At 41.0% G+C, this 21002-nt stretch overlaps 1 protein-coding gene across 6 annotated transcripts in view; it reads left to right on the top strand.

Annotated features, from left to right (window-relative positions):
* Positions 1-21002, top strand: part of ULK4 (unc-51 like kinase 4) — a 709752-nt gene that overhangs the window by 370948 nt on the left and 317802 nt on the right. For 5 of the 6 annotated variants that reach the window (XM_050780350.1, XM_050780346.1, XM_050780348.1 and 2 more), the window contains one exon: positions 12708-12813. The exons of the other annotated variant lie outside the window; for it this stretch is intronic. In XM_050780350.1, coding sequence (XP_050636307.1) covers positions 12708-12813 — 106 coding nt within the window. The remainder of the gene's footprint in view (positions 1-12707; positions 12814-21002) is intronic. 6 annotated transcript variants of the gene reach the window in all.

The following is a 21002-nucleotide window of genomic DNA, read 5'->3' as shown; positions in this document are numbered from 1 at the left end:
TTGAGAGGTGAAATATTCCTGGAATCATTTTATCCTGTTGCAACCATTAATTCTTCAAGATGGTATAGCGTGTGTCATTATGTGCCAAAAATGAGCTTATTGAATGTTCCAAAGTGAGTAAACAAATATAATGGTTATTTTCTAAGTAGAGTCTAAGAAAAGGAAAGCTGATTGCCTTCAGTTATGGAAATTGGGAACAGAAGTGTGATCATGCATAAAATACCAAGTTCTGCAAATTCCAGGGTGAGTGACAAAGATCCAGGTTGCCTTTTGCTGCTGATTTTTAAGCATATCATAAATGTACATGCTTGCAGTTCTAAGTTACCTGCTTAGAATATTCTATTGGAAAACGGTGCTCTTGGCCTAAAATTTCAACCCTGACTGTAAGATGACTATCACCTCTTTAGAGATAGCCTTCTGCTGCAAAAACTGAAAAATTCTATTAGATCCAAAAAGTGCTGCTGGCCTGAGGGTCAGCATGCATTATGTTGGGGTATTCCCATTTGCTCCAGAATAGTCTATTCATCACTTGCTGTTCAGGAGTAAGAGCTGACCTACCACAGGTGTTAAGGGCAACCAAATATGCAGCTCCAGGGACCAGTGTTTATACAGTGTTACTCCAGTGTGGGCAAACATTGTATCTGTTTAAAGTTATATCCTTGAATCTCCTCTTGGCCTTTTGACTGAGATCAAGTATAAAATTACACCTTTGACTCTATAAGCCCTGATGTGATTTTTAGGTAAATAATTGTGAGGTAATAGGAAAGGAAGATGCACTTTTAAGTCCTGACCCTCCTCTTTATATTCCTTTCAGAGATTCAATTGCTTTGTCTTTAAAATTAAAGGATTGAAAAACAATTGAGCTCTTGGAGCTAGAGAATAGAAGGGTGGTTACCAGAGACTGGGAACGGTAGTGGGAGGTTGGAGGGGAGGTGGGGATGGTTAATGGGTGGGGGCAAGAATGGATAAGACTTAGTATTTGATAACAGGGTGAATATAGTCAATAATAATTGTACATTTTAAAAAAAGTATAATTGGATTATTTGTGACACAAAGGATAAATACTTGAGGTGGTGGATACCCCCATTTCCCCTGATGTGATTATTATGCATTGCATGCCTGTATCAAAACGTCTCGTATGTTCCATAAATATATACACCTCTTATGTATTCAAAAAAATTAAAAATTAAAAAATTAAAGGATTGAACTACAAAGGTCTGTAAGATTCTTCCAAGGTCTAGTAGCTTATTTTCTTGCTTTGCTTTAGGCTTTCCAGCTGGTTTGAGGCAGGCCAAGGCTTAGAACTGGACTCGGCCCAGTTTTTTTTCTGCTATACCACACTACACTTTTACATTCTTTAAAACTTTGGCTTTAAGTAAACTTCTAGTCAATTCCCACTGAAATATTTTTTCCTGCAGGATTTACTAGTACCTCTTCGAAACTGGACTGCGAGTACCAACACTTGGTAAACTCCTATTAGGAAAAATTTGTGCACTCCCACAGAAAAAGACAATTGAATTTCAAATTGAAAATTGCCTTGTGATAATTGTGTGTAATTAATCTTTCCATTCATTTTCGCTTGACATTTTCTTTCTTTAGGATGGGACACCTTGTAAGCAGTTATCTTTTGCAGAGAATCCTATTAAAATTGTTTCATGAAAATGTGTTTCCATGCCAATGCAAATGCTTCATGAGTGATTGACCAGGGTTTAGCATGCATGTGAGAGATTTTTGCGTATTTTACTTAAAGTAAAAAAATCTGAATTTATCACTTTTTGCAAACATTATTCAAAAGTGAATATAAATTGATTGAAAGCATTTTGGGAAAGGCCTTTTTTATCCTTTTGTAGTTCTACTTCACACCATTACTTAGCAAATTTTAGGTGCTCAATAAATGTTTATCAGTTGCTTAACTGAAGGCAGTTTCTAGTCACTGACTAGTTAATTTCTTGAAGGAGGCTCTCACACTGTCTATGCCTTCTCTAGCTGTATTTACCCAAGCAACTTTGAGCAGGACTGTTTTTTCATTAATTTTTCAGAGACCACTGTGTACCAGGGACTGCACGTAGGCACTGCGGACCCGATTAAAAGTCCCAGTCCTGGCCGGGCATGGTGGCTCAAGCCTGTAGTCCCTGCACTTTGGGAGGCCGAGACGGGTGGATGACGAGGTCAGGAGATCAAGACCATCCTGGCTAACACGATGAAACCCCGTCTCTACTAAAAAATACAAAAAAACTAGCTGGGCGAGGTGGCGGGCGCCTGTAGTCCCAGCTACTCGGGAGGCTGAGGCAGGAGAATGGCGTAAACCCGGGAGGCAGAGCTTGCAGTGAGCCGAGATCCAGCCCCTGTACTCCAGCCTGGGCGACAGAGCGAGACTCCATCTCAAAAAAAAAAAAAAAAAAAAAAAGTCCCAGTCCTGCCCTCAAGACACTCAGCATTGGGTGAGGGATGGGATTAACAAGTAATTAAGACAGTCACTGTATACTTGATGGCCACAGTGATGGCAGGCAGGCACAGAAAGTGAGGAAAACAGTCTTCAACCCAAGGCAGCCTTCCCCACAGACACCAGCTTCAGGAAACAACATCTGGCCTGCATTTTTAAGAGTGACCTTAGTTTGCTAGGACTTTGTTATTGCTATTTTTATTGCTATTTTTACTTTTGAACAGTGGCAGGGATGTGAGGAGAAGACTAAAGGAGTCATATGTCTGGATGTGTTCTAGTTCTTCATTTGTCCTCCCTACTTTGGGCTGGTCATTAGCTCAGATATTGTGTTGTGTGGCAGATTGGCCTCTCTTTCAACACTACAGGCAGATACATAAAAGGGGCACAGTCCATCCCCAGGGAGCTGGTCCTGGCAGCTTCCCTTTGGCTCCACTGCCAGGGTTCTCCTGCCTGAGCAGCATTGGCTCTGGCCCACTGCTCCTGCCTTGAGGCATAGGGCCGCATTGAGAGCCAAGAGGATGGAAGCTTCCTGCTAGAAGCCTAAATAACATGAAAGGGTAGGGCTAGGAAGGCCAAGTGACACAATTAACCTGCCAGAAGGGCATTCACAGCGCACTGCCATTGGTGTTGAATGAGGACTGGAATTCTAAAGACAAGCTCAGCATACTGATTGGCAAATGGTACTAGTTGATCCAAATACTCCCTTCTGTGCTAGCTGGAATGTATCGCTAATCATAACTTGTATTTGCTGCTGCTAGAGGGCCTCTACAGTATCTGTCAGTCAAATTTAAAAATAATTTTAAATTGCCTTCTCTCATGTCTTTGATCAGAAAGGTGGAGGAAGCCTTCAAATGATGATGCCCCACATAAAAAAAGGGGCTTAACTCTATATCTCCAGACTCCTGGGGCGACAGCACCATACATTTTTGGCTACCGAGGGGAGAAAAGCAGGCTTCAGTGTTCTTCCTCTGCCTCCTCAGCCCCTGTCAGAGCCTGCTCAACCCCTAGAAGCCCTGACCACCTTGGCAGAGGGGCTGTTTACCTGATGCACAACTAGCAGAGCAAATGCCCACGGGCAGTTACCCCAGCACCTTCACCCTACCCCAAGCATTCCCCCCATGGACCCCTAAATCCTGGTCTTTCTGCCTAAGAAATCCACGTACATTATTTATGAGGTAAAAGACTGAATTAATTTTAAATTGGCTTGTGCCCTTTCAGTTTAACTCAACTTGTTCCCTTTCCTGTTTCTTAGCCCTAGGGGTCCGTATTTGGTTCAAAAACTCGTAAGAATGTTTCCCACATCATAATGCTGGATTGAAAGCACGGGAGTAACAACATCCCTGCATCTGCTGTCCCACGAGTTTTGTGGCCTCCCCTCCTTTCAGGGCTTTAAATCCAACCAGGGCTGTGGACAGAAACTGGACTGTGGTAGCAATGACCTTGGGCCTACTGTAAGCCAATATTCCCTGTGTTGGCCTACAGCCTTCCAGATTTAAGCCCCACAGCTGGAGATAGAGTCTCTGCCACTTTAGAAAGACGAGTCTGGGGCCGGGCACAGTGGCTCACACCTGTAATCCCAACACTGTCGGAGGCCGACGCGGGCAGATCACGAGGTCAGGAGATCGAGATCATCCTGGCTAACACGGTGAAGCCCCGTCTCTACTAAAAAAAAAAAAAAATATATATATATATATATATAAAATTAGCTGGGTGTGGTGGCATGCGCCTGTAGTCGCAGCTACTCGAGAGACTGAGGCAGGAGAATGGTGTGAACCCAGGAGGCGGAGCTTGCAGTGAGCCGAGATCGCGCCACTGCACTCCAGCCTGGGAGACAGAGCAAGACTCTGTCTCAAAAAAAAAAAAAAAAAAAAAAAAAGGAGTCTGGTAGCAGTAATGGAAGTGAGGCTGGAAGTTGAGACACCCATTAGGAGACTGTGGTCCCTGCTAAGGATGCCAATTGCGTGATGTTAAGCAGGTAAATGGGAATGGAGAGCAGAGGATAGATGCAAGAGGGGCTCAAGGGAGATTCGAGGGGACTTTGTGGCTGACTAGATGAGGGAGACACTAGGGAGGCCGTAGTCCCGATGATTCTAAGGTTTGTGGCTGATGACTGGGCAAGCTGTGGGACCTCCAATAGAAAGAGGAAAAGAAAGGAAAGTGTGAAAGCAAAGGGAGATGAACTCAATTTAGATTCCATTGAGTTTGTTTGTTTTTGTTTTTGTTTGTTTGTTTTTGAGACGGAGTTTCGCTCTTGTTTCCCAGGCTACAGTGCAATGGCTCAATCTCAGCTCACTGCAACCTCTGCCTTTTGAGTTCAAGCAGTTCTCTTGCCTCAGCCTCCCAAGTAGCTGGGATTATAGGCATGCGCCACCACACCTGGCTAATTTTGTATTAGTAGAGATGGGGTTTCACCATGTCTGGTTTAAGCTGCCTGTGACACAGCCTTGTGAAAAGTCATCAGTAATATGGAAATGTGTCCTCTTGCCCTCAAACATATTTATTTCACTTGAATACTCTGAAGACTTTTCTGAGCTTGGGTCTCAGAGCTCTAGGAATCTAGCCAGGTGTGAGAATGTTTGTGACAGAAAGTGACTGGATGCACCAGTACATCCTGGCACAGCACTTTGGTGCCATTGTACATGGAGTACACGATAGACTGCTGTTCTCTAGAGCAACAGCAAATTTGTTTTCTGAAATGTAGTTTAAGCATGTGTTGAATAGGATGTCATATGTGTTTCTAAGAGATTGTAGATGCTGTGTGCACAACACGTGTGTGCTTTGCTCTTCATTCTCTCTGTGGTTTCTCATCCCTACGATTAGTTGTGGTCCTTTAATTAGCTGTTAATTCATTGTTAAATTCTGGCCTGAACCAAAGGCAAAAGAGAGTGACCATGGTTCACTGTTACTTTTAGTTGTTAAAGGTATTTTCTACCTTGACTATTTAGATCCTCACCAAACTTTTAATTCAGACATCTGAAGTCTTTCAGTGGCATTTACATTGTCAAATACCAGAGTAAAGTAGAATGCCCTGTCTACAGTGAAACTGCTTTGGAAAGGCTGGTCATTTTTTACTAGTGTTTCCTTGCTGTGTCCTTGGTATTTCAGAGCTGTCCTCTTTAAGCACTGAAGCAATTAGTTTTGAGAAGGCTGATTCTTCAGGGTCCAGTGCTCTCCTGCCTTTCATTTGCTGAAACTGTACATTTTAATGAAGTTGTTTCATCTATGTTGCCAAACACTAGAATTTTGCTGCTTTAATTCTAATTATCTCTACTGGCAAATGCTATGTTTTATTAGAGCCCTCAAGTGTTTTGTTTATTAAATGTCCATACACTGGTATTAGGCACATAAATTAGCTCAGCTGGGCTTATGGATTACGGATGAAGGAGTTGAATATTTTCGTCATGTTAAAGTGTAGTGGGATTGCCTTTTGTGGGCTCTCAACGATGCCATCTTCTGCGAGTCACTTCCTTTTTCCCCCAGCAGTCAGTGTGAACACAAGTGTCTGAATAATGTGACTATTGATAGTGGCCCTAGTATGTATTTTTATTTTGTGCTCATTCTTTCCTTTCCTGTAATTGCCTAATACCCACATCATGCTTCTTGGGTTATACTTTTTTTTTTTTTGAGATAGAATCTTGCTCTGTCGCCCAGGCTGGAGTGCAGTGGCGCGATCTCGGCCCACTGCAAGCTCCACCTCCTGGGTTCATGACATTCTCCTGCCTTAGCGTCCCGAGTGACTGGGACTACGGGCACCTACCACCATGCCCGGCTGATTTCTTTTTTTGTACTTTTAGTAGAGACGGGGTTTCACCATGTTAGCCAGGGTAGTCTCAATCTCCTGACCTTGTGATCCGCCCGCCTTGGCCTCCCAAAGTGCTGGGATTACAGGCGTGTGGGTTATACATCTTACAGTGTAGTGAAAAACATTGAGGGCGCTTATGAAGCCAGAAGATCGCAGTGGTGGGGGGAGGGGACAGGGAACGTTGCGGAATGAAAGGGAGGATAAGCATCACCATTACAGCCCCAGATTAGTGTTTCTCAGATTTTCACCCCACTCTAGACTTCTTTCAGTTTCTCCCAGGTAACACTGTGGGTCCACAGGTGGTGTTGGTTAACCTGGAGTGTGCTGAACGGCCTGGGTGGCCCTGGCACTCTGCCCTCCTCTGATCACTAGGCAATGCTTCATGGTGATTAGGGGCAAGGCTTCTGCCATCCCATAGACCAAATCCCAGCTTCACCAATGAAGAGTTTGGCAAGTTACACTTGACTTCACTAACATTCCATTCTTAGTGATAAAAACAGTAGGACGATAGCCCCTTCCATGTTTTTGTAAGGGTTGAATGAGATGATGTAGGTGAAGTGGAGTACCGGACATGGCACGTAGTAAGTTCTCAATACATTATCAGTGCTGTCTTGGCCCAGCTCGGGCCCATGTGGCAACTCTGCTTGTAACTGGGCCCCTGACCCTGTCCCAAAAGCCTTGTTGCAGGTCTTCACCTGCTTTCATCTCTCCTTGCATGTATCAGGGCACCAAAAGTATAGACTCCTTGCTTTATTAATGAGCTGTGAGGATTGAAAAAATATATATATCAAGATTTTACCTAATTTCCTGTATTGCTCTTTTACCCTGGGATTCAGTCTTAAATTTGGAGGAGTGGGAGGGGCTCTCCCAGAGGAGCATCTAATGATGAAATAGTCTTTAGTCAGAATCATCCCTCCCCTCCAACTCTGACCTATGGTCTTTGAACGAAACATGCGCGCCCTTGTCTCTTTCCACCAATCTTTCAGTTATACCCAAGAAGAAGTTGAGCCCCACATGTTCACTCTCAAGTTTTCTCTTTTCATATATTCCTCTCCTCTGACTTTAAGAGGCAAATGTAATGTTTTTCAATGCACAGTTTACCCCCGTAAGCTAATATGATTGCGAACAAGAAAAAAACCTTATTAAAGTTGCTAAGATAAATGAAATAGCACAGTTTGATACAAGTTAATAGAAGTATGCTTAATTCACATTTACACCTTCTCAACTGCCCTTTGCATGGGTTTAGCATTCTTTCTGGGGAAATGATGCTCTAGACCAGAGCAGCAGCTCTCTTAGTTCACCTAGAGAACCGTGTCATCAGCTTGAGCAGAAGCAATTACTGTGCTCTCAAGGTCTCCCTCCACTGCACTATGTAAGAAGGCATATATACCTATAAGAGGGAAGAGCAAGTAAAGATAATTCTGTAATATAATTTTTATAAAGCCCTTACTTTATTCTGAGCAAAGTTTATGATCTATGGATAGTTTATAAACCAACAAAGATAATAAAGAAAACAGTGTTTTTTAATAACGTCTAGAACAGAAGTGGAACCGTTTCCTCCAGGCTGGTTATGGGATTATTCATCTCTTTTTTTATTCTGTGCATCAGATATTTTTTTCCTAAGTACTCCTAGTAATAATGTTAGTGGGGAAGTTTGATAGAGTGTACCTTAGTTTTATACCCCTCTGCAGATTGAGTAGTGGGGCAGGCAGAGGCCTTTATTCTGCAGTGACTCTGGGACCTGCAGGAAGGGGGCCCCAGGACCTGATTGACTGGGATCTGATTCTGTGTTCTTAGCATCTAGGGTGAGTTAGCTTTTGTACTGAAGGAAGTACCTATATCAACAAGTGGCACTCACTCATGAGTACAGGAAAAGCTGAGGTATTGGCTTCAGAATGAGCAAAGTTATTGCCAAGGGTATTGTAGGAAATGTGCATTTAGTTACAAAAATGTGTATCTCAAAGAAACAATAGTTTTATTTCTGGTAAGACTGACCTATATTTGCTGACAGATGAGTCTTTCAACAAGGAGCAGTATGTGTCATTTTACCAAATGGGACCAAAAATAAAAGATTTATTAGCTTCACTTTCTTCACAAGAACAGGTTTTCTATGTATCGTTAGTTATTTTATCACGAGTAACATGTAGTGTCATCTTGGTGCTTATTAATCACCCTTTCCTTCCAACCAACTGTAAGAATAATTAGATGAAATTGGTGGCAGACCATCGCTTCCACATTAATCTTCTTAAGCTGGTGTCAGTGAAACATTCAAACATTAACATTCACTGCAAAAGTGCTCTTAAGCGTGTGTTTCTGAAGTTCAAAATTTCTAGTCATCAGTATTTGGAAAGCAAACACTTTGTCTTGTGTTAAACAATGGCATACATGGCAAAACCTATATGAAATCAAGTGGCTCTCATCAGTGGGAGGTACAAATCTGCTGAGAAAGCAGTTTCAGAGCCAGGTTCAGTGCGGGTATTTTTGTAAGCCTTGGATACCACCTGTCCAATCAGGAGATTCCTGGATTCTCTGCTTCATGTTCTCTCTCTGATACCCAGGCCATTAGAAGCCTCACCATCTAGAAGATCATGGGGCAGAGGAAAAGACAGAATGATGAAGCTGTCACTGGCTCTTAATGCTTCTGCCCGTGTGAGTTTAATTGACCAAAGCAAGTATCATTTTTATCACTAGTGTCATTTTCCAAGCAGGCAGGGAAATGCCATTCTACCGTATACCTAGGAGAGATAAGTGGGAAATTTGTTAGTCATTCGTAATGACTAACTCAAAAAAAAGTAGGGTAGTCATTAAAATGGAAAGCTGGTTTGTTGAAAAGTCTGATATCATCTATAGATAAAGCTTTGGTGAGTCTGATCAACAAGAGAGAGGACGCCGTGTAAAAGGCATCATAAATAGGGTCCAGGGAAGTTTTGTGAAGGTGTAATAGAATGCTTTGTAGGATTTTATTACAACATGTTTGAAAATCTAGATGTTGTAGATGGTTTTCTAGGGAAATAGAAATAACCACATTGGTTCAAGATGTTGTAGATGCCTGAGTAGAAGTGTTTTGTTTTTCTGTTTCTTTTTAAGTTCTACTGGTATGATATCGTGAAGTATATATTTGATCTTCTCCCCTGTTTCCTAGCATATAACTCCTAAAATCCTTAGAAACTCTGTCTTCAGGTGCTGTCATTTTGTATGCTAATGAGTTGATGGCTGGCATCCCCTACGATAGCTTCAGGATGGTGGCTTGTCACCTGAAAGACCAAGGCAACATTAGAGGGCTGAAAACTTTCAGTCGCAATCCCCAACCTCTGGGGAGGCGAGAGGGGCTGAGGTTAGGTTGATCATTTATGGCCAGTGATATAATCAGTCTTGCCTATGTAACAGAGCTTCCATAAAAACCCCAAAGGACCTATAACAGAACCCCAAAGTTCAGAGAACTTCCACATAGCTGAATATGTACAGGTTGCTGGAGGGTGGTGTGCCCAGGGAAGACACAGAAGCTCCACAGCTCTTCTCCCATACCTTGCACTATGCATCTCTCCATCCATGTCTTTAATATCCTTTATAGTAAAATGGTAAATGTGTTTTCCTGAATTCTGTGAGCTGCTCTAGTAAATTAATTGAACCCAAAGAGGGAATCACGGGAACCCCAACTTGATGCTGGTGGGTCAGAAGTTCCAGAGCCCCAGACTTGCGATGACTGTCAGAATAAGGGAGGAGGGCGTAGCCTTGTGGGACTGAGCCCTCGCCCTATGGGGTCTGATACTATTTCCAGGTAGATGGTGTGGAGTTGAATCAGAGAACACTCAGCTTTTGTCAGCTGCAGAATCGATTGTTTGCTTCATGTGTGGGGAAAATCCCCACGCATTTGGTCACAGAAGTCTCCTGTGTTGATTATTACTGAGTGAGAGAAGAGAAAAAGCACTTTGAATTTATGTGTGTTTTTCCACACAACTGGTAGAAATGTATGGAGGCTAGTTGCTTGTATGAGTGAGTTCTACCAGATCTCCTAGAAACACATATTAGATGCACAATAAATATTTTTGGAATAAAATGGATGGACAAGGTTAGCATGAGATTGATACTAAAATCAGAAGAGGGTGTCACTTATCAGTCAGTATCACTTATGAACATAGATGCAACAATCCTAAAGAAACTTAGCTGACCGAGTCTAGAAGTATATTAAGAGAATAAACACGTGTCTACGTCTTCAAATCTTTGCTCAGATGTCATTTTCTGAAGGAGCTATGCTTTGCTTGCTCTAGCATTGCAGCTTCCCCTGCAGCACTCCAAGCCAACTTGTTCTGTTCCCTATTTTCTCTCATAGCGTATCTCACCTTCTAACATATCTTGTAGTTGTTTGTTATGTTATTTATCGTCTTCTCCTCGTGGTACAAGGTAAACACCATAAGGGCAGGGCTTTTCTTCTGTTTTGTTCACTGATACAAGCCAACTACCTAGAATAGTTGGCACTTAGTATTTGTTGCAAAAATAAATAATCCTGAATATAAAATAAGGATCCTTGATTGGATTCCGGAAGAGAAAAGGCCATCAGTGGAAAACTGGTGCCACTTGAATAGTCTGTAGCTGAGTTATTAATATCTGTAAATTTCTTAGTTTTGATGAATATAACATGTTTAGGGTAAGATGTTAACATGAGGGAAAACTGGGTGATGGGTATATGGAAGCTCTCTGTACTATCTTTGAAACTCTTCTATAAAGCTTAAGTTATTGAAAAAGAAAAGCTTATTAAAATGAATTAAGAGATACCAAGAGGCTTCAGCATTTAAAAAGTAAAATAAAATTTCTGTTAAATGCCAGGCATGGTGGCTTACGCCTGTAATCCGAGCACTTTGGGAGGCTGAGGTGGATGGATCACGAGGTCAAGAGATCGAGACCATCCTGGCCAACACAGTCAAACCCTGTCTCTACTAAAAATACAAAAAACAAAAACAAAAACAAAAACACAAATTAGCTGGGCATGATGGCACACACCTGTAGTCCCAGCTACTCGGGAGGCTGAGGCAGGAGACTCGCTTGAACCCGGGAGGTGGAGGTTCAGTGAGCCGAGATCACACCACTGCACTCCAGCCTGGCGACAGAGCAAGATTTCATCTCAAAAAATTAAAAAAAAAAAAAATTCTGTTAAATGACACCTTCTCAATGAGTCTTACCCTGACCACCCAATTTCAAATCATGTGCAGCCCCACTGCTGCCCTCTCAACTTCGCTTCCCTGCTCTGCCTTTTTCTTTTTTGCCAGAGCACTCTGCTATCTTCTAATACATTATACAGTTCACTTATTTATTATGCTTTTTGTTGTCTATTTACGTGAGGATAGGGGACTTTGTTCACTAGCATACCTCAAGTGCCTACTATAGTGCCTGGCACAAAATAGCTATACGTTAAAAAACAACCCCACAGCAAACCATATGTTTCTCTGTGGGTGAGGGGTGGAGAAAGTGAATATGAAAAGGTCTAGATTAAGCCTACTAATTAATATGCTTGTTGCTTTTCAGAGTTGGATTAGTTGTTGGCAGAATAGTCATGGTGAATGGGCACAGGACTTAGAGCGGGGCAAGCTAGACTCCTGGGAGTCCTCACTCTCAGTAGGTACTTATAGGACCCTGAGAGTGAGGAGTACTACCTTACATTTTGCACCCTGTGTGTCTCTCTTGCCTCATCCTAGTTCCAGACTGCAAAGACTGCCTCTTTAGTTTTGAATTATATGAAATTTAATAATTTCAATTATAATCTGTGTTAATTGCTTAATTTTAAAAAATATTCACAGCAATGAAAAAGGGAACAAAAGCAAAGCAAGTTGTTTGTAAGACCCTTTAAAAATTACAAAGAAATGATTCTGCCTTTAAAATGAGAAATTAAGACTAAAGAATAACTCATTTTCCATTCTCTTTAGGACCTAAGTTACTCCCTCCTGTATGATGCTAAGTGTTGAGGAAAGCAAAATTCACAATTCACTCTTTTAGGTCCAAATGTAGCTTATTGCACTGAAGCAGTAATATAATAAATCAGATCAAATGCACTAAAGTGGGAAAATATCAGTACCAGCATAATGTTGAAACTGCAGAAATATTTGCTTGAAGTAGTTCTCTTTTGTGATCTCAAATTCATCTTCAGGCATGGTCTTCTGAGTTCTACATATTTGAATTCCTTTGTCACCCACCTAAAGCATGGAGGACCATGTGTTGTCTCTCAGCTCATGGGCAGGGGAGTCCGTACTGCAGCACTGGTGTCTGAGTGATTTACCTTCCCTCCCAGCTCACTTAGCTCACTGATGGGATTTGTCTTAACACAGAAGGATGTGCTTCATTAAAGTGCAAAAAGGCTATCATTTAACCTTGTGCAAAGAATGAAGCAATGGAGATCATTTGCTCATTTGTCTTTATGATGATGTAATTGTATTTCTGTATGGTTATGTTGGGAATTATGATCTATTGCAGGAACATCAGGAGAGCATTCTGGGTAATACCATGCAAAGTGTGATTGCGTTACTCAACAATCTAGTTGCCTGCAAAGATTCGAATATGAAACTACTTTATGAACAAGGTAAATGCTTCATAGAATTACTCTCTGATTGAGTTTTGCCTATTTGTACATTTTTTCATCTTAGCGTGGAGTCTAGAAGTACCATTTAAAGTTGATGAGTCAAAATAGATAAGAATTTTTAAGTAATATCACTGGCAAAAATTTGGAAGTGTGGGATGGTTTCTCTAAGATAATTCATTCTCTTAATGGCATAAAGTCAATAGGCACTGCTTAAAGATGACAAACCAAGAAATAGAAGTGTACTCATAGTATTTAGACTGATTGCTGTCTGTATTCATCTGTTTTCTGTTGCTATAATGGAATAACTGAGGCTGAGTAATTTAAAATAAAAAGAAATATATTTTGTACAGTTCTGGATGCTGAGAAGTCCAAGATTGAGGGGCTGCATGTGGTGAGGGCCATCTTGCTATTGGAGACTCTTTGCAGAGTCCAAAGGCAGTGTAGGGCATCACAGGGTGAAGGAGCTGAGCTTGCTAGCTCAGGTTTCTTTTCCTCCTCTTATGAAGTGACTAATATCCCATCCTAACGATCTCATCTAATCTTAACTACTTCTCAGAGTTCTCACCTCTCAAATACCATAGTTGGATTTCCCATCCTCTTAATGCCATTATATTGGGGATTAAGGGTCAGCATGAGATTTGGAGGGTACAAACATTTGAACAGTAAGACTGCCAATCAAAATAAAAACAGATATGACCAAAAGCACCTTGGAAAATGAGACTAGGTGTGTTGACAGTGGTTTACTTTATATCTTATGCACGTCTGTACTGTTACAATTCTAAAAATCATGTACAGTCATGCATTGCATAACTACAGCAGTGTGTTCTGCGATATACATCATTAGGCAGTTTTATCATTGTGTGAACACCATAGCGTGTACTTACACAAATCTAGATGGCATAGCCTACTATACACGTAGGCTGTATGGTATGTATGGCCTGTTGTCCCTGGGCTACAAACATGTAGTGAATACTGTAGTCACTCGTAACACAGAGGTGTAAGTATTTGTGTATTTAAACATATAAGTATTGTGTATTTAAACATAGAAGAGATGTGGTAAACATATGATATACAAGATAAAACATGATACACCTGTATAGGGCACTTACTATGGATGAAGCTTGCGGGACTGAAAGTTGCCCTGAGGGAGTCTGTGTTTGGGTGGTGAGTGAATGTGAAGGCCTAGGATGTTGCTGTACACTACTGTAGACTTTATAAACCCTGTACACTTAGGCTACACTCGATTTATTAAAAAAAAAAAAAAAAAAAAACTTTTCTGACTGAGTGCAGTGGCTCATGCTTGTAATCCCAGAACTCTGGGAGGCCAAGGCTGGCAGATCACCTGAGGTCAGAAGTTTGAGGCCAGCCAGGCCAACTTGGTGAAACCCCATCTGTACTAAACATACAAAAATTAGCCAGGTGTGGTGACGGGTGACTGTAGTCCCAGCTACTTGGGAGGCTGAGGCAAGAGAATCACTTGAAGTGGGGAGGTGGAGATTGCAGTGAGCCAGGATTGCACCACTACACTCCAGCCTGGGGGACAAGAGTGAGACTCCATCTCAAAAAAAAAAAAAAAAAAAAAAAAAAGAAAGAAACATCCCTGTCTGACAGCTCCGAAGAGAGCAGTGGTTCTCCCAGCACGGAGTTTGAACTCTGAGAACAGACAGACTGCCTCCTCAAGTGGGTCCCTGAACCCCGTGTAGCCTAACTGGGAGACACCTCCCAGTAGGGACTGACAGACACCTCATACAGGCAGGTGCCCCTCTAGGATGAAGCTTCCAGAGGAAGGATCAGGCAGAAATATTTGCTGTTCTACAACATTTGCTGTTCTGCAGCCTCTGCTGTTGATACCCAGGCAAACAGGGTCTGGAGTGGACCTCCAGCAAACTCCAGCAGACCTGCAGCTGAGGGACCTGAATGTAAGAAGGAAAACTAACAAACAGAAAGGAATAGCATCAAGATCAACAAAAAGGACATCTACACCACAACCCCATCTGTAGGTCACCAACATCAAAAACACAAAGTAGATAAAACCACAAAGATGGGGAGAAACCAGAGCAGAAAAGCTGAAAATTCTAAAAGCCAGAGTGCCTCTTCTCCTCCAAAAGATCACAGCTCCTCTCCAGCAACAGAACAAAGCTGTATGGAGAATGACTTTGATGAGTTGACTGAAGTAGGCTTCAAAAACTCGGTAATAATAAACTTCTCTGAGCTAAAGGAGCATGTTCTAACTCATTGCAAGGAAGCTAAAAACCTTGAAAAAATGTTAGACGAATGGCTAACTAGAATAAGCAGTGTAGAGAAGACCTTAAATGACCTGATGGAGCTGAAAACCATGGCACGAGAACTTCGTGACGCATGCACGAACTTCAATAACCAATTCAATCAAGTGGAAGAAAGGGGATTAGTGATTGAAGGTCAAATTAATGAAATAAAGTGAGAAGACAAGTTTAGAGAAAAAAGAGTAAAAAGAAATGAACAAAGCCTCCAAGAAATATGGGACTATGGGAAAAGACCAAATCTACGTTTGATTGGTGTACCTAAAAGTGATGGGGAGAATGGAACCAAATTGGAAAGCACTCTTCAGGATATTATCCAGGAGAACTTCCCCAACCTAGCAAGGCAGGCCAACATTTCAAATTCAGGAAATACAGAGAACACCACAAAGATACTCCTCTAGAAGAACAACCCCAAGACACATAATTGTCAGATTCACCAATGTTGAAATGAAGGAAAAAATGTTAAGGGCAGCCAGAGAGAAAGGTCGGGTTACCCACAAAGAGAAGCCCATAAAACTAACAGCAGATCTTTTGGCAGAAACCCTACAAGCCAGAAGAGAGTGGGGGCCAGTATTCAACCTTCTTAAAGAAAAGAATTTTCAACCCAGAATTTCATATACGGCTAAACTAAGTTTTATAAGTGAAGGAGAAATAAAATCCTTTACAGACAAACAAATGCTGAGAGATTTTGTGACCACCAGGCCTGCCTTACAACAAGAGCTGCTGAAGGAAGCACTAAACATGGAAACAAACAACTAGTACCAACCACTGCAAAAACATGCCAAATTGTAAAAACCATCGATGCCATGAAGAAACTGCATCAAGTAATGGGCAAAATAACCAGCTAACATAATAATGACAGGATCAAATTCACACATCACAATATTAACCTTAAATGTAAATGGGCTAAATGCTCCAATTAAAAGACACAGACTGGCAAATTGGATAAAGAATCAACACCCGTCAGTGTGCTGTATTCAGGAGACCCATCTCACATGCAGAGACACACATAGGCTCAAAAAAAAAGGGATGGAGGAAAATCTACCAAGCAAATGAAAAGCAAAAAAAAGCAGGGATTGCAATCCTACTCTCTGATGAAACAGACTTTAAACCAACAAAGATAGAAAGAGACAAGGCCATTACATAATGGCAAAGGGATCAATTCAACAAGAAGAGCTAACCATCGTAAATATATATGCGTCCAATACAGGATCACCCAGATTCATAAAGCAAGTCCTTAGAGACCTACAAAGAGACTTAGACTCCCACACAATAATGGGAGACTTTAACACCCCACTGTCAATATTAGACAGATCAACGAGACAGAAGGTTAACAAGGGTATACAGGACTTGAACTCAGCTCTGCACCAAGCAGACCTAATAGACATCTACAGAACTCTCCACCACAAATCAACAGAATATACATTCTCCTCAGCACTACATCACACTTATTCTAAAACTGACCACATAATTGGAAGTAAAGCACTCCTCAGCAAATGTAAAAGAACAGAAATCACAACAAACTGTCTCTTAGACCACAGTGCAATCAAACTAGAACTCAGGATTAAGAAACTCACTCAGAACTGCTCAACTACGTTGAAACTGAACAACCTGCTCCTGAATGACTACTGGGTAAATAACAAATGAGGCAGACATAAAGATGTTCTTTGAAACCAGTGAGAAGAAAGACACAACGTACCAGAATCTCTGGGACACATTTAAAGCAGTGTTTAAAGGAAAGTTTATAGCACTAAATACCCACAACAGAAAGCAGGAAAGATCTAAAATCAACACCCTAACATCACACTTAAAAGCACTAGAGAAGCAAGAGCAAAGACATTCAAAAACTAGCAGAAGGCAAGAAATAACTAAGAGCAGAGCAGAACTGAAAGAGATAGAGAAACACAAAACACTTCAAAAAACGAATGAATCCAGGAGCTGGTTTTTTGAAAAGATCAACAACTTAATAGACAACTAGCAAGATTAATATAGAAGAAAAGAGAGAATAATCAAATAGACACAATAAAAATGATAAAGGGGGATATCACCACTGAACCCACAGAAACACAAGCTACCGTCAGAGAATACTATAAACACCTCTATGCAAATAAGCTAGAAAATCTAGAAGAAATGGATAAATTCATGGACACTACACCCTTCCAAGACTAAACCAGGAAGAAGTTGAATCTCTGAATATAACAATACCAGGCTCTGAAATGGAGGCAATAATTAGTAGCCTACCAACCAAAAAAAGTCCAGGGCAAGATGAATTCACAGCTGAATTCTACCAGAGAGGTACAAAGAGGAGCCGGTAACATTCCTTCTGAAACTATTCCAATCAATAAAAAGAGGGAATTCTCCCTAACTCATTTTATGAGGCCAGCATCATCCCGATACCAAAACTTGGCAGAGACACAACAGAAAAAGAAAATTTCAGGCCAAAGGTGAACATTGATGTAAAAATTCTCAATAAAATCCTGGCAAACCAAATCCAGCAGCACATCAAAAAGCTTATCTACCATGATCAAGTGGGCTTCATCCCTGGGATACAAGGCTGGTTCAGCATACGCAAATCAATAAGCGTAATCCATCACATAAATAGAACCAATGACAAAAACCACATGATTATCTCAATAGATACAGAAAAGGCCTTCGACAAGATTGAACAGACCTTTATGCTAAAAACTCAATAAACTAGATATTGAAGGAATGTATCTCAAAATAATAAGAGCTATTTATGACAAACCCACAGCCAATATCATATTGAATGGGCAACAACTGGAAGCATTCTCTTTGAAAACCGGCACAAGACAAGGATGCCCGCTCTCACCACTCCTATTCAACATAGTGTTTGAAGTTCCAGCCAGGGCAATCAGGCAAGAGAAAGAAATAAAGGGTATTCATTAGGAAAAGAGGAAATCAAATCATCCCTGTTTGTAGATGACATGATTGTATATTTAGAAAACCCCGTTGTCTCAGTCCAAAATCTCCTTAACCTGATAAACAACTTCAGCAAAGTCTCAGGATACAAAATCAATGTACAAAAATCACAAGCATTCCTATACACCAATGATAGACAAACAGAGAACCAAATCATGAGTGAACTCCCATTCACAGTTGCTACAAAAAGAATAAAATACCTAGGAATCCAACTTACAAGGGATGTGAAGGACCTCTTCAAGGAGAACTATAAACCACTGTTCAACGAAATAAAAGAGGACACAAAGGGAAAAGCATTCCATGCTCATGGATAGGAAGAATCAATATTGTGAAAATGGCCCTACTATCCAAGGTAATTTATAGATTCAGTGCCATCCCCATCAAACTACCAATGTCTTTCTTCCACAAAATTGGAGAAAACTACTTTAAAGTTCATACGGAATCAAAAAAGAGCCCGCATTGCCAAAATAATCCAAAGCAAAAAGAACAAAGCTGGAGGCATCACGCTACCTGACTTCAAATTATACTACAAGGCTACAGTAACCAAAACAGCATGATACTGGCACCAAAACAGATATATAGACCAATGGAACAGAACAGAGGCTTCAGAAATAATACCACACATCTACAACCATCTGATCTTTGACAAACCTGACAAAAGCAATGGGGAAAGGGTTTCCTATTTAATAAATGGTGCTGGGAAAACTGGCTAGCCATATGTAGAAAGCTGAAACTGGATCCCTTCCTTACACTTTATAGAAAAACTAATTCAAGATGGATTAAAGTCTTAAATGTTAGACCTAAACCCATAAAAACCCTAGAAGAAAACCTAGGCAATACCATTCAGGACATAGGCATGGGCAAAGACTTCATGATTAAAACACCAAAAGCAATGGCAACAAAAGCCAGGATAGACAAATGGGATCTAATTAAACTAAAGAGCTTCTGCAAAAGAAACTACCATCAGAGTGAATAGGCAAGTACAGAATGGGAGAAAATCTTTGCAATCTACCCATCTGACAAAGGGCTAATATCCAGAATCCACAAAAGAAGTTAAACAAATTTACAAGAAATAAAACAACCCCAACAAAAAGTGGGCAAAGAATATGAACAGACACTTCTCAAAAGAAGACATTTATGCAGCCAACAACACATGAAAAAAATGCTCATCATCACTGGCCATCAGAGAAATGCAAATCAAAAACCACAATAAGGTACCATCTCATACAAGTTAGAATGGTGATCATTTAAAAATCAGCAAACAACAGGTGCTGGAGAGGATGTTGAGAAATAGGAACGCTTTTACACTGTTGGTGGGAGTGTAAATTAGTTCAACCATTGTGGAAGACAGTGTGGCAATGCCTCAAGGATCTAGAACTAGAAATACCATTTGACCCAGTGATCCCATTACTGGGTATATACCCAAAGGATTATAAATCATGCTGCTATAAAGACACATGCACACGTATGTTTATTGCGGCATTATTCACAATAGCAAAGACTTGGAACCAACCTAAATGTCCATCAATGATAGACTGGATTAAGAAAATGTGGCACATATACACCACGGAATACTGTGCAGCCATAAAAAGGGATGAGTTCATGTCTTTTGCAGGGACATGAATGAAGCTGGAAACCATTATTCTTAGCAAACTATCACAAGAACAGAAAACCAAACCCCACATGTTCTCACTCATAGGTGGGAATTGAACAATGAGAACACCTGGACACAGGGTGGGGAACATCATGCACTGGGGCATGTTGGGGGGTGGGGAGCTGGGGGAGGGATGGTATTAAGAGAAATACCTAATGTAAGTGACGAGTCGATGGGTGCAACAAACCAGCATGGCACATGTATACCTATGTATCAACCCTGCATGTTGTGCACATGTACCCTAGAATCTAAAGTACATTTTAAAAAGTTTGTTCTTTGTTCCACAGGAAATTAGCTTACTATAACTTAAACTTCATAACTTAAAAAACCTTTTCTACTTGTTGACTCTTTTGTAATAACACTTAGCTTGGAACACAAGGACATGGTATAGCTTTATGTCCTTATTCTATAAGCTTTGTTTTGTTGTTGTTGTTGTTTTTATTGTTTTGTTTTTTTGAGACAGAGTCCCACTCTGTTGCCCTGGCTGGAGTGCAGTTAGGCGATCACGGCTCACTGCAGCCTGAACTCCCTGGGCTCAGGTAGGAGGCTACCTCAGCCTCTCTAGCAGCTGAGACTACAGGCGCATGCCACCATGCCCAGCTAATTAGTTAGTTAATTTATTTATTATTGTTATTATTATTATCATTTTGTAGAGACAGGGTTTCATCATCTTGCTTAGGCTGGTCTTGAACTCTTGGGCTTAAGTGATCTGCCACCCATGGCCTCCCAAAATGCTGCTGGGATTATAAGTGTGAGCCACTGCACCTGGCTGCTTTTTTCTGTATTTAAATTTAATTAATTTTTTTTTACTTTTTTAACTTTTGCGTTAAAAACTACAACAAAATCACGCAAATTAACCTTCACCTAAATAGGATCAGGATCATCAAGATGTCACTAGGTGACAGGAAATTTTCAGCTTTATTGTAATTTTATGGGGCCACCATCATTTAGGCAGTCTACTGTTGACCGAAGCATCATTATGCAGTGCATAACTGTATATGTTCTCTCTTATGTTAATAAAATAGAAGCTATCAACTGGAATTTTTCACAGGAATAAGACTTGGGAGAAAATCTGTCACTGAATAAAATTTCCAACTCACAGTTCTAGTTTCCCCCTGCCCACCCAAGAATTTAGAGTTCTGTTTCTTTTTTTTTTTTTTTTTTTTTTGGACAGTCTCACTCTGTTGCTCAGGCTGGAGTGCCGTGGTGCCATCTCGGCCCAGGGCAACTTCCACCTCGCAGGGTCCGGCAATTCTCCTGCCTCAGCCTCCCAAGTAGCGGGGATTACAGGCACCCACCACCATGCCTGGCTAATT

This window comes from Macaca thibetana, chromosome 2, assembly GCF_024542745.1.
Source record: "Macaca thibetana thibetana isolate TM-01 chromosome 2, ASM2454274v1, whole genome shotgun sequence".
In the NCBI taxonomy this organism is placed as follows: Eukaryota; Metazoa; Chordata; class Mammalia; order Primates; family Cercopithecidae; genus Macaca; species Macaca thibetana.
The sequence above is the reverse complement of the archived record's forward strand: the minus strand, read 5'-3'. Positions and strand labels throughout refer to the sequence as shown.